The sequence below is a fragment of the Artemia franciscana genome, chromosome 21, assembly GCF_032884065.1.
Source record: "Artemia franciscana chromosome 21, ASM3288406v1, whole genome shotgun sequence".
In the NCBI taxonomy this organism is placed as follows: Eukaryota; Metazoa; Arthropoda; class Branchiopoda; order Anostraca; family Artemiidae; genus Artemia; species Artemia franciscana.
In genome coordinates, this window is record NC_088883.1 from 23530174 (window position 1) to 23546726 (window position 16553).

At 33.5% G+C, this 16553-nt stretch overlaps 1 protein-coding gene across 1 annotated transcript in view; it reads right to left on the bottom strand.

The window, feature by feature from the left end:
- LOC136040859 (dynamin-1-like protein) overlaps positions 1–11322 on the bottom strand; it is a 35055-nt gene extending 23733 nt beyond the window's left edge. The window contains exons 1-3 of the mRNA XM_065725243.1: positions 11153–11322; positions 7317–7532; positions 2735–2953 (exon numbers count right to left, since the gene is read on the bottom strand). Of these exons, the coding sequence (XP_065581315.1) occupies positions 2735–2953; positions 7317–7403 (306 nt within the window). The 5' untranslated portion in view covers positions 7404–7532; positions 11153–11322. The remainder of the gene's footprint in view (positions 1–2734; positions 2954–7316; positions 7533–11152) is intronic.
- Positions 11323–16553: the final 5231 nt, after the last annotated feature.

Below are 16553 nucleotides of genomic sequence, written 5' to 3' on the forward strand. Positions count from 1 at the left end.
ATCTGATCCGGTCCCTGATACGCCTGCCAAATTTCATCGTCCTAGCTTACATGGAAGTGCCTAAAGTAGCAAAACCGGGACCGACAGAATTTGCGATTGCTATATGTCACTTGGTGCCATAAAAAAGGTTTTTTTTTTCTCTGTTAACAAACTATTGAAACTTGTTGCAAAGCCTAAAGGAGTGAACGGGGTAGCGCTTCCCTTTAACAGCCAACAGGACAAATAAGCTGAAAAATTCGTTGATATTCGACACCATTCGACATTTTTCTGGCATAACTACCCTTTTTTTTTTTACAGAAAGTATTCAACTCCCAAAAACGTTTTAATTGTAATTTTATGAAATATTTTTATATTATGGAAAATATAGACATGATAAAATTTAAATGAAAGGAAAATAATAAATTTGAATATAATAATACAAATATTAAAAAAAGTAAAAAATATTACGGAAAACATTTAAATTTATAATTTTATGGTTAATATTTTTAAAAGAAAAACTTCTTGAAGGGAAAATGAGCAGAGAATAATTAATGCGTTGACCAGTCATGGTAAATAATAAAAAATAATACTTTACTGAAAACATAAAATAAGATGCTCTTTTAGGAGCAGAAAATTTCAGAATTTGTCTGCATAAAATAGAAAAATAACTTAGTATTGTTTCACCAGCCATGATGTTAGTATGTTTAGCCTAAAATTACATTTTTCTTAAAGCGTAACTAAGCTCATTTTGTGTTACAGCACTAAGTTTTAGAATTTTTCAGATATTCGAAAATATCTCTTTATTTGAGCGAGTTTTGTTCATATATCTTGGATATTGAAGCAATTATTTTTCTTGGTTTTAAATTCTAACATTTTTTTTTTAATTGGTTTAAACAATAACTTTTAAATTTTGACCATCTTTACTTCACAAATAATTTTTTTATTGATTTTTTTTCTTGTTTTAATATACACAATAAACCTTATAAGAGAAAATATTTTTAACTTAGTCGATGAAACTAAAGAAGTCGACATGATTTTTTGAAAAAAAAGAAAGAAAAAAGACATAATATAATCCTTTCGTGTTATTCCCTTAGTTTCAATAGAAATCGATAGCGGTATGATGTCATAACAATTTCTATTAGCTTTCCGTTTCCAATTAAATAAGCCCTCTCTGAAGTTTCTACGACCATCCCTCCGAAAAAAAGAGGAAGAAGAAAATACATGTAGGCCACACTATTCTTTACTAAGTACCTATTAAAATCGTTTTTTCTAAATGCCCCCTTTCGAGGGTACTTAATTTAATCAAATTTTCATACGCTTTGTATGAGTGCATTTTAGTATTGGGTAATTTAAGTATTGGGTGAACGACATTTCTTGACTACTAAGGTCCTTGCGTCTGCCAAGCAGTGTATTGCAACAGCTGAGTTCAAACTCTGGGTTCCGTATTACCAAGCTGAGATCAAGTCCATTGCACCACCGCAGGACGAATACCTTGCATTCATATTTTGAATATTAGCGATAAGAAACGCCGTCTATATTTTTGTCAAGGTGACAAATTAGGCAGCAAAGCACCATCTAGAAAACTCTCTTTCAACATGAAAATATAGCTGGCATTTGTTATTTCCAAATATTTGATACACGAAGGCACGCAATTTAAGTAACAAAGGAAATTGATATTTAAAAAAAAAAAAGTAGAAAATAAGCAAAGGAAAAAAAGCAAAGGAAAATACGTTTTTTTTTTTTAATCTATTATGTAGTATTTCCTTACGGAGAGGGTAACTGCTAAATATTTAACGAATCCTAACTTGGATGGTCTAGTTCATCAATGTATTCTATAAGCAATGGACTGAATCTACGAATGATAGGGCGAAGGTCAAACTCTAGTCAACGATATAACGCAAATAAATTAAAAATGTCTCAACGAAGAAAATAAATTAAATAATCATGGTTAAAGACAATTAATACTAAAGCGGAGTGTTATTGAAAAGTAGTTGGGCATAAATTATAATAAAATCAATCGTAGGCATTTTTTTTTTCAGTCGGGACTATAATAGCACCGATATATGGTTTTAATGTATCATATTTAGAAAAATGGTTTTAGCTATAAGATATGAAAGGTATTTATCCATTAGATTGCGTAAAGACCAAGCACAAAATTGGATTCAAGATAAGCCGATCTTGGGTTCCCAAGCTCGCCTGTTTGCAGGCAAAGAAGCTGTACCTGGGCAATCCTTTACCATTTATTGGCCTCGATGCTTCACTGAGCAAGGTTATTTTTATTTCATCTCATTTGCAATAGATTTCTAGCACTTTACTTCTTAATAAAGTGCTTATAATTAATAATTTTAATTATAATTAATATATTAATTAATTAGCAATAATCGACTAATATTTCTTTTCACTATCTGCCAAACAATAATAACTCAGGAATCTTAAATAAAGCCTATAAAAAAGCCTACCTGATCCCAAAAGCTGTCAATAAACCATGGACTACTCCAATCAAATACCCAACTCCTTTAAGCTCTCTCTAAAGACTCGAGTTTTTAACACACATTTCTCATATTTTCATATAACTCACCTGTTATTGGTGCTCAGTTGATGCTGATCCATTTTTTTGGCGTCATTTTCAACATGTCAAGACTTTATCTTTTTTGCGACATTTTTTTGACATGTCACATTATTTTCGTGACATGTTGCAACGTGATATGTATATAATTTGCGCTCGTTGAAAGGGAAACAAAAAAACAATTTTTACCTTCAATGGTTCTTTGGGTACATCCACCCCATTGATAATGATATTGCCGGTCGTTTGAGACGGTGCAAAACTATCCGTGTGCCTTTTGGTTGGATTGCTTCTTTTTGGAATGGTACCCTCATCCGAATTGGCAAAGGTCGCAGCCGCCACTGCTTGAGGATGAAAATCGGGGTGGCGAGTGTTGATATATGCCAGTTCAATCGCTATCATATTTTCCACCTTAAAAAGAATCTGTTTGTCAACATGTACAATAAAAAGTGAGAATCTGAAATTCAATAGAAAGGGGGAAGCCAATTCAAAAATTTGACGAATTGATTGAAGAATTATGAAACACATCCCGTTACTCAAAAATACAGAGTCGTTCTCAACTAGCTCTAGCACCAACAAAAGTAAAAAAAGGATCATGTGTTTTAAGGCTGCTTTCACACTAGCAAAACCTAAAACATTACTTCATGTTACATACTCTGATGGAGACAATTTTATCCGTAACATAGGCGGTGCCAAGTAGACTCGACTTCTAAATATAATTTTACGTCACGCAAGGTTATTTCATATGAAGTAATAAACTTTACCTAGAAAGTCTTTCACGCCCTCTTTCCATCACAAGTCATCCGGCTAAAACAACCATAAGGCAATCGGAAAGCTTGAATCTATATCTTCATTCCACATTTAAATTTTTTTAAATAGTTCGCATATGATGATTGTGATAATTTTGAAGGTGATCCTGATGGTTTTATAGTTTTTTATTATCCTAGTGTGAAAAGTGTTTTTCAAATGTGAAACGTTAGACTTAACGTAACATGATTTAACCACTTAGTATATAAAATTAGGTACATAGCATAAACATGGCTTTGCTCGTTTGGGCGTATTTTATTAAGGCCATTCAATACCTTAGAAACCATTTTGCAAGCCTCAGCGTCAGCTGACCGTCTCAAAGACAAAGGGCCCGTTAGCAAATTTTCCAAACCCCAAAGGGAACTCCCGAAGCTTCCAATATCCTCAAATGATATCTCCTTAAAATTGTTTGCAATAACTGACAGGGGGTCTCGAGTGTGTTAAAAGTTCGAAAAACTAACGAGAGTCCAGGTTAAAATAAAGAAAATATAATCTTTCTTTATTTATTAAGCAAAGCGCTCAATATTCAACGTACCTACAGCATAAATAATGTGCCCCTGTGTCGGCTAGGTTTTCAATCATATAGGGTAGCACCACAGGAAATTCCCAAACCTGCCAAATTAGTCAGTTGATATTTCCTTTCAGCTGATATAACTGTTTTCCTGACAGGCATACTAGAACATTTTTAGGGACTATTCTTTCTTGAAATTATAAAAGAAAGTTTCTGTTTAGCTGAAAAACAAAATTCACATTACTAGGCTGACGCGAGGACCTTAGTAGTAAATACAAGAGTCCTGTGATGGCGCGTTGGGTTTGACCTCAGCTTGGAAATACAGGATCCAGAGTTTGAACTCAACTGTAGCAACGCATTGCAGGGCCGACGCAAGGACCTTAGTAGTTAAAAAACCTCGGTAGTCCAAAACATACATACATACAAGAGTCCTATGGTCTATCTCCGACGTCTCCAGAGATAGACCAATGACAAAACGATAATAACCATGAAGAAGAGAGAAACGAAAACAAAAAGAGCCATTGAAAAAAAAGGAACACAGATTACAAAGCAAATATTTCATTGCAATCGGCGTTTTTTTCTTCAGTGGCTATTATTATCCTCGTTTCTCTCTTCTTTATGTTTTTTTTTTTTTACCGTTTTGCCATGATTAGCCAGTACGGTTCCAGAAATTATTTGTAATAGACTAATATCTCTATCTCCAGCACAAAACGTGAGACGTTACATTGTTTTTCTAAGGCTTAAGAGAGAGCAGGATTCCCTTTTTCGTTTTCGGTCGTTTATTTAGATATATTATCCAAGCTCTACAAGTTATGGAACACCGCCCAATCAATTCTAAACAGTTTAGCCGCAAAAACAAAAAAGTTCATAAAGATCGGAGAAGGTGATTCTTTGAGGAACCATATCACCTTAACATTTATAACAAGCTGAAATAATACTGATTTTGTATTAGTACCCTGATTAGACTTTACTACAGTCTCTACAGTATAAACATTACTACTGCCACTGACCAAACATCGATTTAAGTATGGAATAATATAGTAGGGAATAATATAAAAATATGGAATATTTTTCTAAGATTTAAGGGAAAGTAGGAGTCGGCTTTTAGTTTTCGGTCGTTTATTTCGATGTCTTATCCAAGCTCTACAAGTTATGGCAAGACCACCCAATCAATTCTAACTAGGTTAGCCACAAAAACTAAAAAAGTTCATAATGATTGGGATAAGGCGATTCTTTAAGGAGCCACATCGCCTTAACATTTATAACAAGCTTAAATAATATTAATTTTTAATAGTACCTTGATTAGGCTTTACTACAGTCTCTACAGTATAAACATTACTACTGCTACTGACCAAGCATCAAGTTAAGCAAGTAATAATATAGTGAAGTTAAAGTGCCAAGGACATCAAAACAATTTTTTTTACCCCTTCAACCATCTTAAGTCTCGTTATACCTGAAAAACTATTATGAATTATCGGTGAAAGATTACATTTACTATTGATGAGGACCCATGTCCTCATGTGTGTATAGTTAAACGTCAGCACTTTGGACCAGTCAGGGCTGCTTATAAAAGAATCAGCAAATTGTGATTTGTCAATAACGACTATCCCGAGATATTGATGTTTATACCATAGTTCAGAAATTTTATATAAAATTTTATAAGCGTGACAACACTGAACAGCATAGGCTATACTAGAAAAAAAAGAAAAAAAGGGGAAACTGTTGACATATTTTTAGTATTTCTTAAAAACGATTGAAAATGATCAATGAAAGATTACATTTACTATTGATGCATCGTTGTTTACAGAATAAATTGAATTTAGGACTGAATTGGAGATTTTTTTTTTTAATTTAAATTTATAGTTGCTAGGGCAGTAGCATACTTTCGTCAGCGTTGCCACGTTGAACTGTGAAAAAAACTAATCAGTTAAATTAGGCAATGGATTTCGTCAGTAAAAATTCAAACAACGAACGATCTGTTGATCCCCAAAGACAACTAAACCTTCAAAGGCAAGCTACATCTTGAGCTCTTTGGTGCCATATCTTTTTAGCTAATTTTTATCTATCTAATTTTTTTTTAGTTTTTTATACGTTTTAGCAGATTTGTTTTAGCAAATTTTATATTTTTCGCAATTTTTTTTTAGCATGCTTCTTTTTTTTAATTGGACCCCGTTACCACCAAGAAATTTTAACTATATACGGAGATCGCTTTCATTCAAAATTGAATTACCGATTTTCCTATTTTTTTAGATATACATGGTTATGAACTTTCCATCTAACCCATTTAAACAATTTGATTTCCTTTTCATTGTACTTGGTACTTTATTATTCAGTGAATATTTGACATATTCCCTTCAACCATTCGAAAATGAAAAAAAAACATAAAATATATTCAAATATATCCAACATATATAAAAAATATTTCAATAGAACATAAAATACAATTATCATATAGATATAAGTGCAATTCGCCATTACCAAAGAGGTTGTCATTAAATCCGCCACGGTATCTAAAAAACAGCAAAAACAGTATGGTTCTATTTTCTTTCGTTCATTACTTTTTTTTGTCAGAAACTGCTTAGTTAAGTCCTAAATTCAATTTAGTCTGTATGCAACGATGCCAGTAGTAAATGTAATATTTCATTGATAATTCACAATAGTATTTAAGAAACACTAGCATAACATCAATGTCTCGATATAGTCCTTATTGACCAATCACATTTCACAACCTCTTTTATAAGCAGCACTGACTGGTCCCAAGTGCTGACGTTTAACTACGCACACATGATGACGAGGGTCTGACATAATCCATTATTACTGAAGAAGAAACCAGAAAGGGGGGTCCTTTTTAAAAACCCACCTGTTTCAAACCATATTAGCTACTGTGTGTAATTGTAAACCAGTAAAATGCGCGAAAAGTTAAATTCCATCTGGTTTGGTTGTCCTGTGTAAAATCTTTTAAACATTAAATTAAAAAAGCTAAAAGATTTTTAGTCACGAGATCTTTAACTTATAAATTCTCTTTTTCTTTGAGTCTCAAACAAGGGCAGATTCATGATTTTGTTCAGGGGGAGGGGTGAGGGTACAAAAAGCTTCAAAGTTTGCCAGTAGGGTAGGAGTATGAGGTTAAAAACTGTACAATACCTTTGCTCGGGCTGCAGATTAATTTCTTAAAGCTTTATTCATCTAGCCAAATAATTTTCAAAGGTTCATAAAATATCAGGTTAGGGGAACGGGAAGGAGATCAGAAGAGAGGAAGGGAGTTACTTAAAAACAGGGGTGGTTGGCCAGACCCAAACTTGGACTGAAGTTTCATTCAAAAATTTTATTTACCAAGAATAACAGCTTTTTTAAATAACAAAAAGTCAATACATCAAATTTTACCAAAAATTTTATTGAGTTTTTTTTTACAAATCTGACACCTAAAGTTACACCAAATAAGACACAAAAACATACCATCTCATTAGTTGGGGGAAGTCTCTTCCTCAACAGTGCTGTAATAACATCCTTAATTTTATCATGAAGCACCGGGAATCGCATCATGTCTGTCTGTATTTCAGTGCCGCAATGCTGAACGATGCGCTGCAGTTCTTCATGGACTAACTCAACACATCTGAGGGACGGCTCCTCTAGTTTTCTGATCTGGCGCTGGACTAGCAATTCGAATGCTATCTAAAAAAGATAATATAAACATACGCAGTTTAATACCCCTTTTTCCCCCCAACTGAAGGCTATAATAAAGAGATAGATACTGAAAAAAATCCCACAGGACCCCTGATCGTATCCAGAATTTTCCACAACCAAAAAAAACTTTGAACGCATCAAAAATTTGTTCATATTTATTTTTGTTACCAGTTTTACGAACCGGACAAACATTTCGAGGCGTGGGGGGGGGGGGTTCAAACCCCCTAGCCCCCCTGGATACGGCCTTGATAAAATCCCTCCAGAGCTATTGCTGGCACACAGAGCGTCGAAACGACGCTTCAGCTACTGGGTCTGTTAAAGCGATAAATAAAAGTTCTAAAGCGATAAAGAAACAAAAGTGAATTAGACCAGAATAAGGAAAAGACAAACCAAAAGGACGCGGATATTTCGCCTGTATAAAACAAGGCGTCATCAATCCTAAGGAAAAAAAAAAAATCTAAAATAACCCATGAAACCTAAAATCAAAGAAAATCAAAACTAAAGAAATGAAAAACCAACCAATTGGTCTTTATTTATTGTATTGTTGGTTTGTTTTCTAAAGCTAAGACTAAAACTATGACTAACAGTTTTCTAAAACTGTATACCTAAAGCTAAGAAATAACAAACAAACCAATTGGGTTTTTATTTCTGGTTTTATTGGTTTGTTTTTTATATTTTAGTTTTAGATTTGATGTAATTTTAGGTTTTAATAGATTATTTTGGATTTTATCTTTGTTTTTCGTCTACATTTAGCGTTGAAGACACCTTGTTACATACAAGCGAAATATCTGCGTTGTGTTAGTTTGTCTTTTTTTCTGCTGGCTGTAGTTCCGTTTGTTTCCTTCATCTTGAGGTTTTTTCTTTTTTTCTTCTTTTTTTTTTACAGTGGCAACCTTGAGGCAGCGGGTATCGCCCCTTGGACCCCGTACTGACAAACAGAGCATTAATTGACTGTGATACCACAAAGCAGGATCAAAGGAAAATCTACGAAATGGAAACTTCAAAACAGTGGACAAAACTGAAAAAAAAATATATATCAAATTTATACATTTTTAACATATATTTAAGGGCCATTATCCCCGGAAAGTAAAGAAACAAGAATAAGATAGGAATTTAGAAGATCCTTATATCTTCCCTCAACAAAATAACAAACAAGAATCAAAAATTTTTTCTAAGCAAAACACGGCTTATCTTGTTAGTAAGGTTGAATCGTATTCCAAACTCAATTTGGCATTAAGAATTCCCAGATCTAGCATATACGGTCTCGACTTTATAGGAAAATTGACAAACAAAAGCACACAAATGAAAAAAAAAAATAATTACAGCTTCTCTTCCTTTCATCAACGCGATAAGAATAGAAAATACATTTTTCAGTTAAATATAGCTATCTCACTTTGTATGGTCGATTCGTATCCCGAATTCAGTTTGATATTTAAAATTCCAGCCTTACACTCTTCCACAGTCGTCTCAGTCTCAAGCCTCACACTCTTCGTTGGCTAAACTTACAATATCGAAAGTTTTCTTCTTCTTCTTTATTGAACTGGGGACGAATGTCCAAATGGTTGGACATCCAGAAAAGAGAACGTCGTATTTAAAAAAAATACGACAAGCCCATTATTGAATTCTTTGCAGGTTTATGCATTGATTCATTTTTATGAGAAAACACAAGACTGAAGCTGTCCACAGCCCAAAGGGCGTATCCAAGGAGACGCTGAGAGTACGATTTCGTAAAGCTATCTGCCTTATCTACTTGCAAGCAAATTTTACTCGGTAAGGTACTTCGCATATCATTACTGTAATCATCAAATTTTAATCAGAAACTAACTCTTTAATTTTTAATAAGAAAAAGGAAATATATATTTTGTAAGCAATAAACTGAAATTTACAATCTTCTACAAGGGAGGTGCTGGCCTCTCTTGCACTCAGGGCAAAATCTTGATTAGCACCCCAAATCTGTCCCCCAAACAATTTTTAGGCCAAATTTTAACATAATTTTCACAAAATGAATTGATAATTAATTTTTCATTTACTATTCAAATTATTATTATTTAATTACTTAAAAAAAAATTATTAATTATTTAATATTTACTATTTTTGATTTATCAACTGTACCCTCAACTCTATTTTGATAAAAATAAAAACTTAAAAATTAACAAATTGATTATAACTGTTAGAATATTTATTTAAAATTTTGCACCTTTAAAATTTCGGCACCCCAGGAATATGCCCCTTCTGTACCTCCCCTAAAACCGCCTCTTCTCTTCTCTAAAACAGAAGAGTCTTTGACAATATGTTTGCACTAGCAATGACAGAGCAAATCAATATTGACTATATTTTGCCAAAATTACTACAAAATTTATTTTTTGCATTTCAGAGAAGAGAAACGATAATTAGTCCTATTCAAACACGAGCTACAATTGGTTTCATGAAGGCATAAATGACACTACCGAATGTCGGACAATAGTAGAAATGAGCCTTAGTTCCATATTTGCGTACATCACTTATTTATTGAGACTTGAGCTATTCAACGTTGTTTAGAGGAGGAGTTAACTGAACTCCTCTCAACTTTCCAACGTTCTCTATTCAACGTTTTTTCAAGGAGACGTTTACTGAGCTCCTTTCAACGTTCTCTATTCAACATTTTTCTGAAAATTTCCTGAAATTAATGTTTTTCCGTAAAAAAATTACTGAAAAACAACTAGGGTTCCCAAGAGAAAACTAAAAAAATGTCTACATTCATACAAAGGCAAGGCCATATCGAGTATTTTTGTCCAGGGTCGGGGTATTCATTTTTATTTAATTTTATTTTTTACAGAATATAACAGAAATTTGTTTAGGTATTTTTGCTACTTTTTTTACGAATGGAAAAAAAAATAATCGAGCGATAGGGGCATCAAACCGGGTAGCTCCCCCCCCCTCCCGGAAAAATGGTAATAAATTAATATTTATTCATTGAAATGCATACATGGTAAGATTGTTGACACATCACCAGGATACCAACAAGCATCGATATTTTTGGTGTCATATCGAGGATAGGCAATGATATATTAGGTCCAGAGTAGCCACTATACTATTCAATAAGTGCTATTAAATTATTATTAAATTAAAAATTATTATATTATTAAATTAAAAAGAAATTATTTACTATATGAAAAGTGTGGAAAGTAAGAATTGTGCAATTGCAGTGGATATTAGAGGCTATAGCACTGAGTGGCACGTAAATCTTCTCATTTACATGCCACTATATATATATATATATATATATATATATATATATATATATATATATATATATATATATATATATATATATATATATATATATATATATATATATATATATATATATATATATATTCTTTATTTCGTCAATCGCAATAAGAATTATTAGTTTCTAAATCGTGATCGCGTCTTTCTCAAGGCAAATACGAGATTCACACTCCCAGCTGAAGAAACTAGTTCTATTTTTTAAACAGAATAAACAGTTTACAACGAAACATTTTTAAGCCAAATTTAGCGGTTGTATTGAGCAAACTTAGCAAAAAAAAATTTGTGAAATTTTAATGAATGAGAAATTAGCTAAAAAAGAAAATAAAAGGCTGGCTTACTTCAGGAACAAATATGGCAGGACGTGGGCCGCTTGAATTTCTGATTGCAGTTAATATATCAAACTGGGTCAGATCAGAGAGGGCGTTAATGCAATCTAATGTCTTACCGAATGTCTCATGGAATATATAGGAGATTCTGGCTCCTCCAAACCTTAAACAAATAAATAAAAATATTAAATTTTAAAAGAAATCGTTCAAGGCAGGCAAAATGTATGGCGAGCAACTTGCCCCCCCCTTCTCATCTCTTTAGCGTCACTGCTTGCGTAAAATTTGTACGATCGTAATTGTTTTTCAACAGCTTTGCAAAATATATTCGTAATATAGCTTGTAACAATGCTTGTATGCGTGTTGTATGGGTCGTACTCTTTGTTATCAGGCTCCAGATTTACAGTTTATTTGGGTACTGTTGCTAAAGTGCTAACGCGTTAGTGATTAGATTTGATATGGTGCGCATTTGGCGATAATGGCTTAACAGAAAGCCGTTCGTCCCTGAATTGAATGCCAGAAGGTAATGAAAGATTTCAGCAAAATTAGAACTTCCTGGGAGGGTGTAAAGAGAAGAGTTTTCAAAATTGGGATGGAGGAGGAGCGTCCGTAGCCGTGTTGCCTCAGGCGGTTTGGTGCTACAGAGTTCGTTAGTGATGGCAGTAGTAGTAAGGCACGCGGTTTCTTCCGTTTTCAAAAATCACTAAGAAACTGCCAAATTTATGGAAAAATTACAGTATATTCCTTATGTTCAGAGATCTTTTGTATATTGATCATACTTATTGAATTACGGTACCACTCAGAACCTGATAGCAAAAAAGTCCTTGGCCGAAAAAAACTTCACAAGATTTGATTTAAATGACGAGCCTTTAGATGCCGAACGTAAAGCCTTCAAATTCTAAGCCTTTCTAATTATCCCATAGGAGGAACTTAGGTGGTAACTAGAGCAATATCCAGGATTTTCGCACGGGAGGGGTTATTTTTTTCAGGCGGGGGGGGGGGGGGTTACGCAATACAAATTTTTGAAAATGCACTTAAAAAAGCTTGTACGCATTTTTCAAGTGCACCCGATGTATTTTCAACATGTTTGTTACCTGAACAGATACCATATAATACAAAGAGAACATACCTCAAGGTTTCTTCTGACTGAAAATAATTTTTAAAATACGTCCTATGTAGTTCTCAATAGATACCATATAATACAAAAAAACAAATCTCGGATTTATTTTAACTAAAATAACTTGTTAAGTGCATCAAATATAGTTATCCCTTAACTTATTACCAAAATAGATACCAAACAATATTAAGAAAACACGCCTCACGGTTGCTTTTGACTGAAAATAATTTTTAGAGTGCATCCAACATAGTATTTAATAGGTTTATTACCTGAATAGATACCATATAATAAAAAAAAAGCACCCCTCTGATTGATTTTTACTGAAAATAACTTTCAAAGCGCATTCAATAAAGTTTTTCATGGATTTATTACCTGAAGAGATATCATACAATAAAGAAAAATCATTAAAATAAACAAGCAAACAGCCACCAGGCTCCTAATAAGAATATTAAAAATCGACCAGGTGTAGGAGAAGCAGACCGGTTTTGCCAGTTAATCGGCAAATAATCAGTTTTACCAGCTTCAAACACCTTGGGAAATACCTGCTGGCAGCAGGGAGGAAAATGCGCAAGGAGTTTGCGAAAACGCGTGCTACCTTTAGTCTACAGAATTTAAGAAAAAATGGTATAGTTTAAATAAAACTGTGATGACCTAGGGGTTTATGTAGATTCTTTCAAATAAATGTAGTATTTAATTTGTGCTATATTACAATACCTAACTGAAATTACACGAGAGACCATATGGTGTAACAGAGTTAATCTTTTGTCATTTCTGTGTACTTATTCAAAGTATTTACAATAATTGCATTATTTTGGAGGTTACTAAGATGTGTTTAATTGTTGTTATTAATTTTTTTTGTGATTTTGTTTTGTCATTTGTTTAAGTTTGGCATTGTATTTAATTGAACTTTTTTTTCCGTTGATTAAGGCTCCTGGACGTGGAGTTGAAGTATTCAAATTGTTATTATTTAAAGTTTTTTTTTTTTGCTCAACTGATTTATTTAAATTAAACCCTTTTTTTCTCTCTTAAACTCTGTAAATGGAAAGGCAGTGAGGTCTAAAAAATTATTTAACTTTTGTCTATTATATAGCAATGCTTCTATGTGTTTCAATGCTAAGCATCTTTTGGTGTGGCTTTATATATTCGATGATTTTAACCAAATAGCAAAAGTAACATGACGTACGCTATTGTCTGTACAAAATTCTTTATTATTATTACAATAATTAGTATATTATCATTACTGTAATTATTATTGTGGTGTTATTATTATCATGCTACTTTATTATTATGCTATTAATCCTTCGTTCGTATTATAATATCATTATTATGTTTATTTCAGTTATTATTAATACTAGGATTATCATTATTATTATAATTAGTAGTATAATTATCAATATTGTAATTATTATTACTATAATGTTATTACAATTCTGATACTTTATCATTATGTTATAAATTCTTTATTATGAAATAGTTCGGAATGAACTGTAAGTAAGAAACGACTTTACCCAATAGTAACCGAAACTCTTATTGAATCAGAGTTCAAAGTGTATACAGCTGGCTTAAATCGGATATTTTATGACTTTATTCAATCAGTAAGCTCTTTTTACTTCAGAAATTGTGAAATATTTCAAAGATCTGCTATAAGCCTGTTTTTTTAATAACATACGGTCAGTTGAACTCTATTTTGGATATTGTAATATCCTCTCCTGGATTATTAATGACGATAACCTAGTCCCACTCACAGACTTCTCTCTTGCTGTGTCCTATCGTTTCATTTAACTCCAAGATGATGGGCGAGAAACTGATTTGGAATGCAGAGCAAAATTTCTTGCTTCGAGCAAGAAAAGCGGGGATTGCTTGCATTGATATTGCGAAAACTGCTTGTGAATTTTTTTGCCACTGATTTGATACTTGAAGCCAAAAAATTGTTGTCAACTGAAGCTGCTGTTTCTACACGTGCTACAAATAGACAAAGATGATTGACAACGTCGGAGATACGATTAAATGTCTTTATCTCTGTGATGAACGTAAAGTAGTCCTACTCCGTTTTGTCATTTTTGAACTTGATGAGGTAGCTGTAGTGCCCGGTGAAGCAACTGCTACACTTACTCAAAAAATAAATGAGTTATGCCTAAGCTTAAATCATCTAGTTGATTCTGAAATGCTCGGGGCTAATCTTGGTTTGTCACATAACAGGTCGTCTCAGGCTTCAAATCCAACCTATACAGTGCTCTTGAAGAGCCCACCAAAAATTCTTGACGACCCCGTATCACGAAAAGACTTTCTTAGTAAAATTTGTGGCAACAGTAGTGATCGTATTATTGCATTAAAGCCCCGCAAGGATGCTTGGCGGCTTATTTTGTCTGATAAAGATGCTGCTCAACTAGTAGCCCAAGCTCTCAACGATCATGATCAATCTTTGAATGCCAAAGTGAAAAACCCATCATATTTTGGAATCGTTCACCGGACCCCTGAAATCCTTACATCTGATGATCTTATTCAGCTAGTAGCAAACTGCTCTGAAGCTAAGTAGCTAGATAGAAAACGCTCCTTTCGACCCCAATTTGCTGAAAAGGCACATCTCAAACAATCCTCTCGTGAAAGTTTATTTGTTGGATATGAGCACCTACCTATTACCGAGTTCACGTTTCTACATATGCAATGTTATAACTGTCAACAATTCGGTCACGTCGCGAAATTGTGTAAGAATCCTCCCAAATGTGCAAGATGTTCTGGTGATCATCCAAAAGCTAATTACAATCCGTGCAAGAAACCAACGAAATGCAGCTTATGTGGCTCAGCTGATAACCCTTCATAAGCGTTTAGGTGTCCCGTCAAAAAGGCTATAACTAACAAATGACTGTCTCTACGATCCGAATTTCTTCCTGGAACATTAATGGTAGTGTTTTAACGAAGCGAGCTCTTCCAGAAAAATTCACTCAACATGAAATAAGTTTTGATCTTTTTATTTTTGTTCTATGTTCTACCGTTGTTTTTTCTTTTCTGTTTTATTTGTTTTAAAAATGGGGCTATGCCAAGCTGGGGGTGGGTGGTACGTGATGAATCCTAGTTTAATGGTATCTTGAATTTGCCTAAATCTATCTCCGGTGACATCTTCTCATTGGGTGAGCGACTACTTCAGCTTCAAATAATCCAACTGATGTTCCTAGTTTAACAAATAATTCAATAGGTCAGTATGTTAAATTTACATCAAATTCCCGTTTTTCAGCTGTTAGTAAGTATATTTCAGATTTAGATGAGGTTTCCAAATGAAGTGGTAGTTTTTCTGTGCTTCAGCTAATGTTCAAGGTCTTTACTCTTCATTTGATGAGGTGAAACAAATGGTACACAGTGGCCAACCCGATTTTATTGGTCTTTGTGAGACTTTCCTCAATTCGAAAACTGAGTCTCTATTGCATCTCTTTGGATATAAGATGGAGTATCTGAACCACAGTAGGATGGCTAAAGGTGGCCTTGCTGTTTATGGATCGGAATATTTTCAGTACTCAGTAAGGCATGACATGTCAAGAAATGAAGAAGTGATTTTTGAATCCATGTTTATTGAGATTAAAACTCAAACTATACCTCTGATTGTTGGTAATATATGCTCTATTCCCTCTTTCCTTTAGATTCCTATTGAGGTCTTGAAAGCAATCCGAGAACGTTCATATGAACTTGTCATTATGGATAACTTCAATATTAATTTGCGTGACCTGAGGTCATTGTCTTCTTTGGATTTTCTCTCAGTTATACTTGCCTGTGACACATTACCCTCAGCATACATTCCAACTTGCATAACTGATCCTACTGCTTCTTTGCTTGATAATATTTTTTTTATCGTTGTCTTGGTGCAAAATTCTGTATCGATTAGAGACGTTTCAGACCATTTACCTATTTTTTCCAGTATGATTTGTCTTTTTCTCCTTACCTATGAGGCACCAGGGAGCTGGTTTTTCGTCTTTAAAATTTAATGATCAGACGGCTCTTCTTAGATCGCGGTTGGCAGATCATTCGTGGGGTACTTTTGAAAATCAATCTGATGTAGAGTCATTTTTTAATTCTTTTCATGACTCTTTGAAAGAAATTATATTGGATACTTGTTATGAATCCCAGTATAATTAGTGATCAAAGAGAAGAACCCCTTTGAATTCTTGGATGACACCTGGACTCCTTAGGAGCTGGAGGAAAAAACCTTTGGAGGGCTTACAGGTCCCATAGGTTGTTATTATATAATAACAATAAAACATTTAAAATCATCAGCAAGAATTTTGCTAAATCCACGAAAATCTTAAGTTA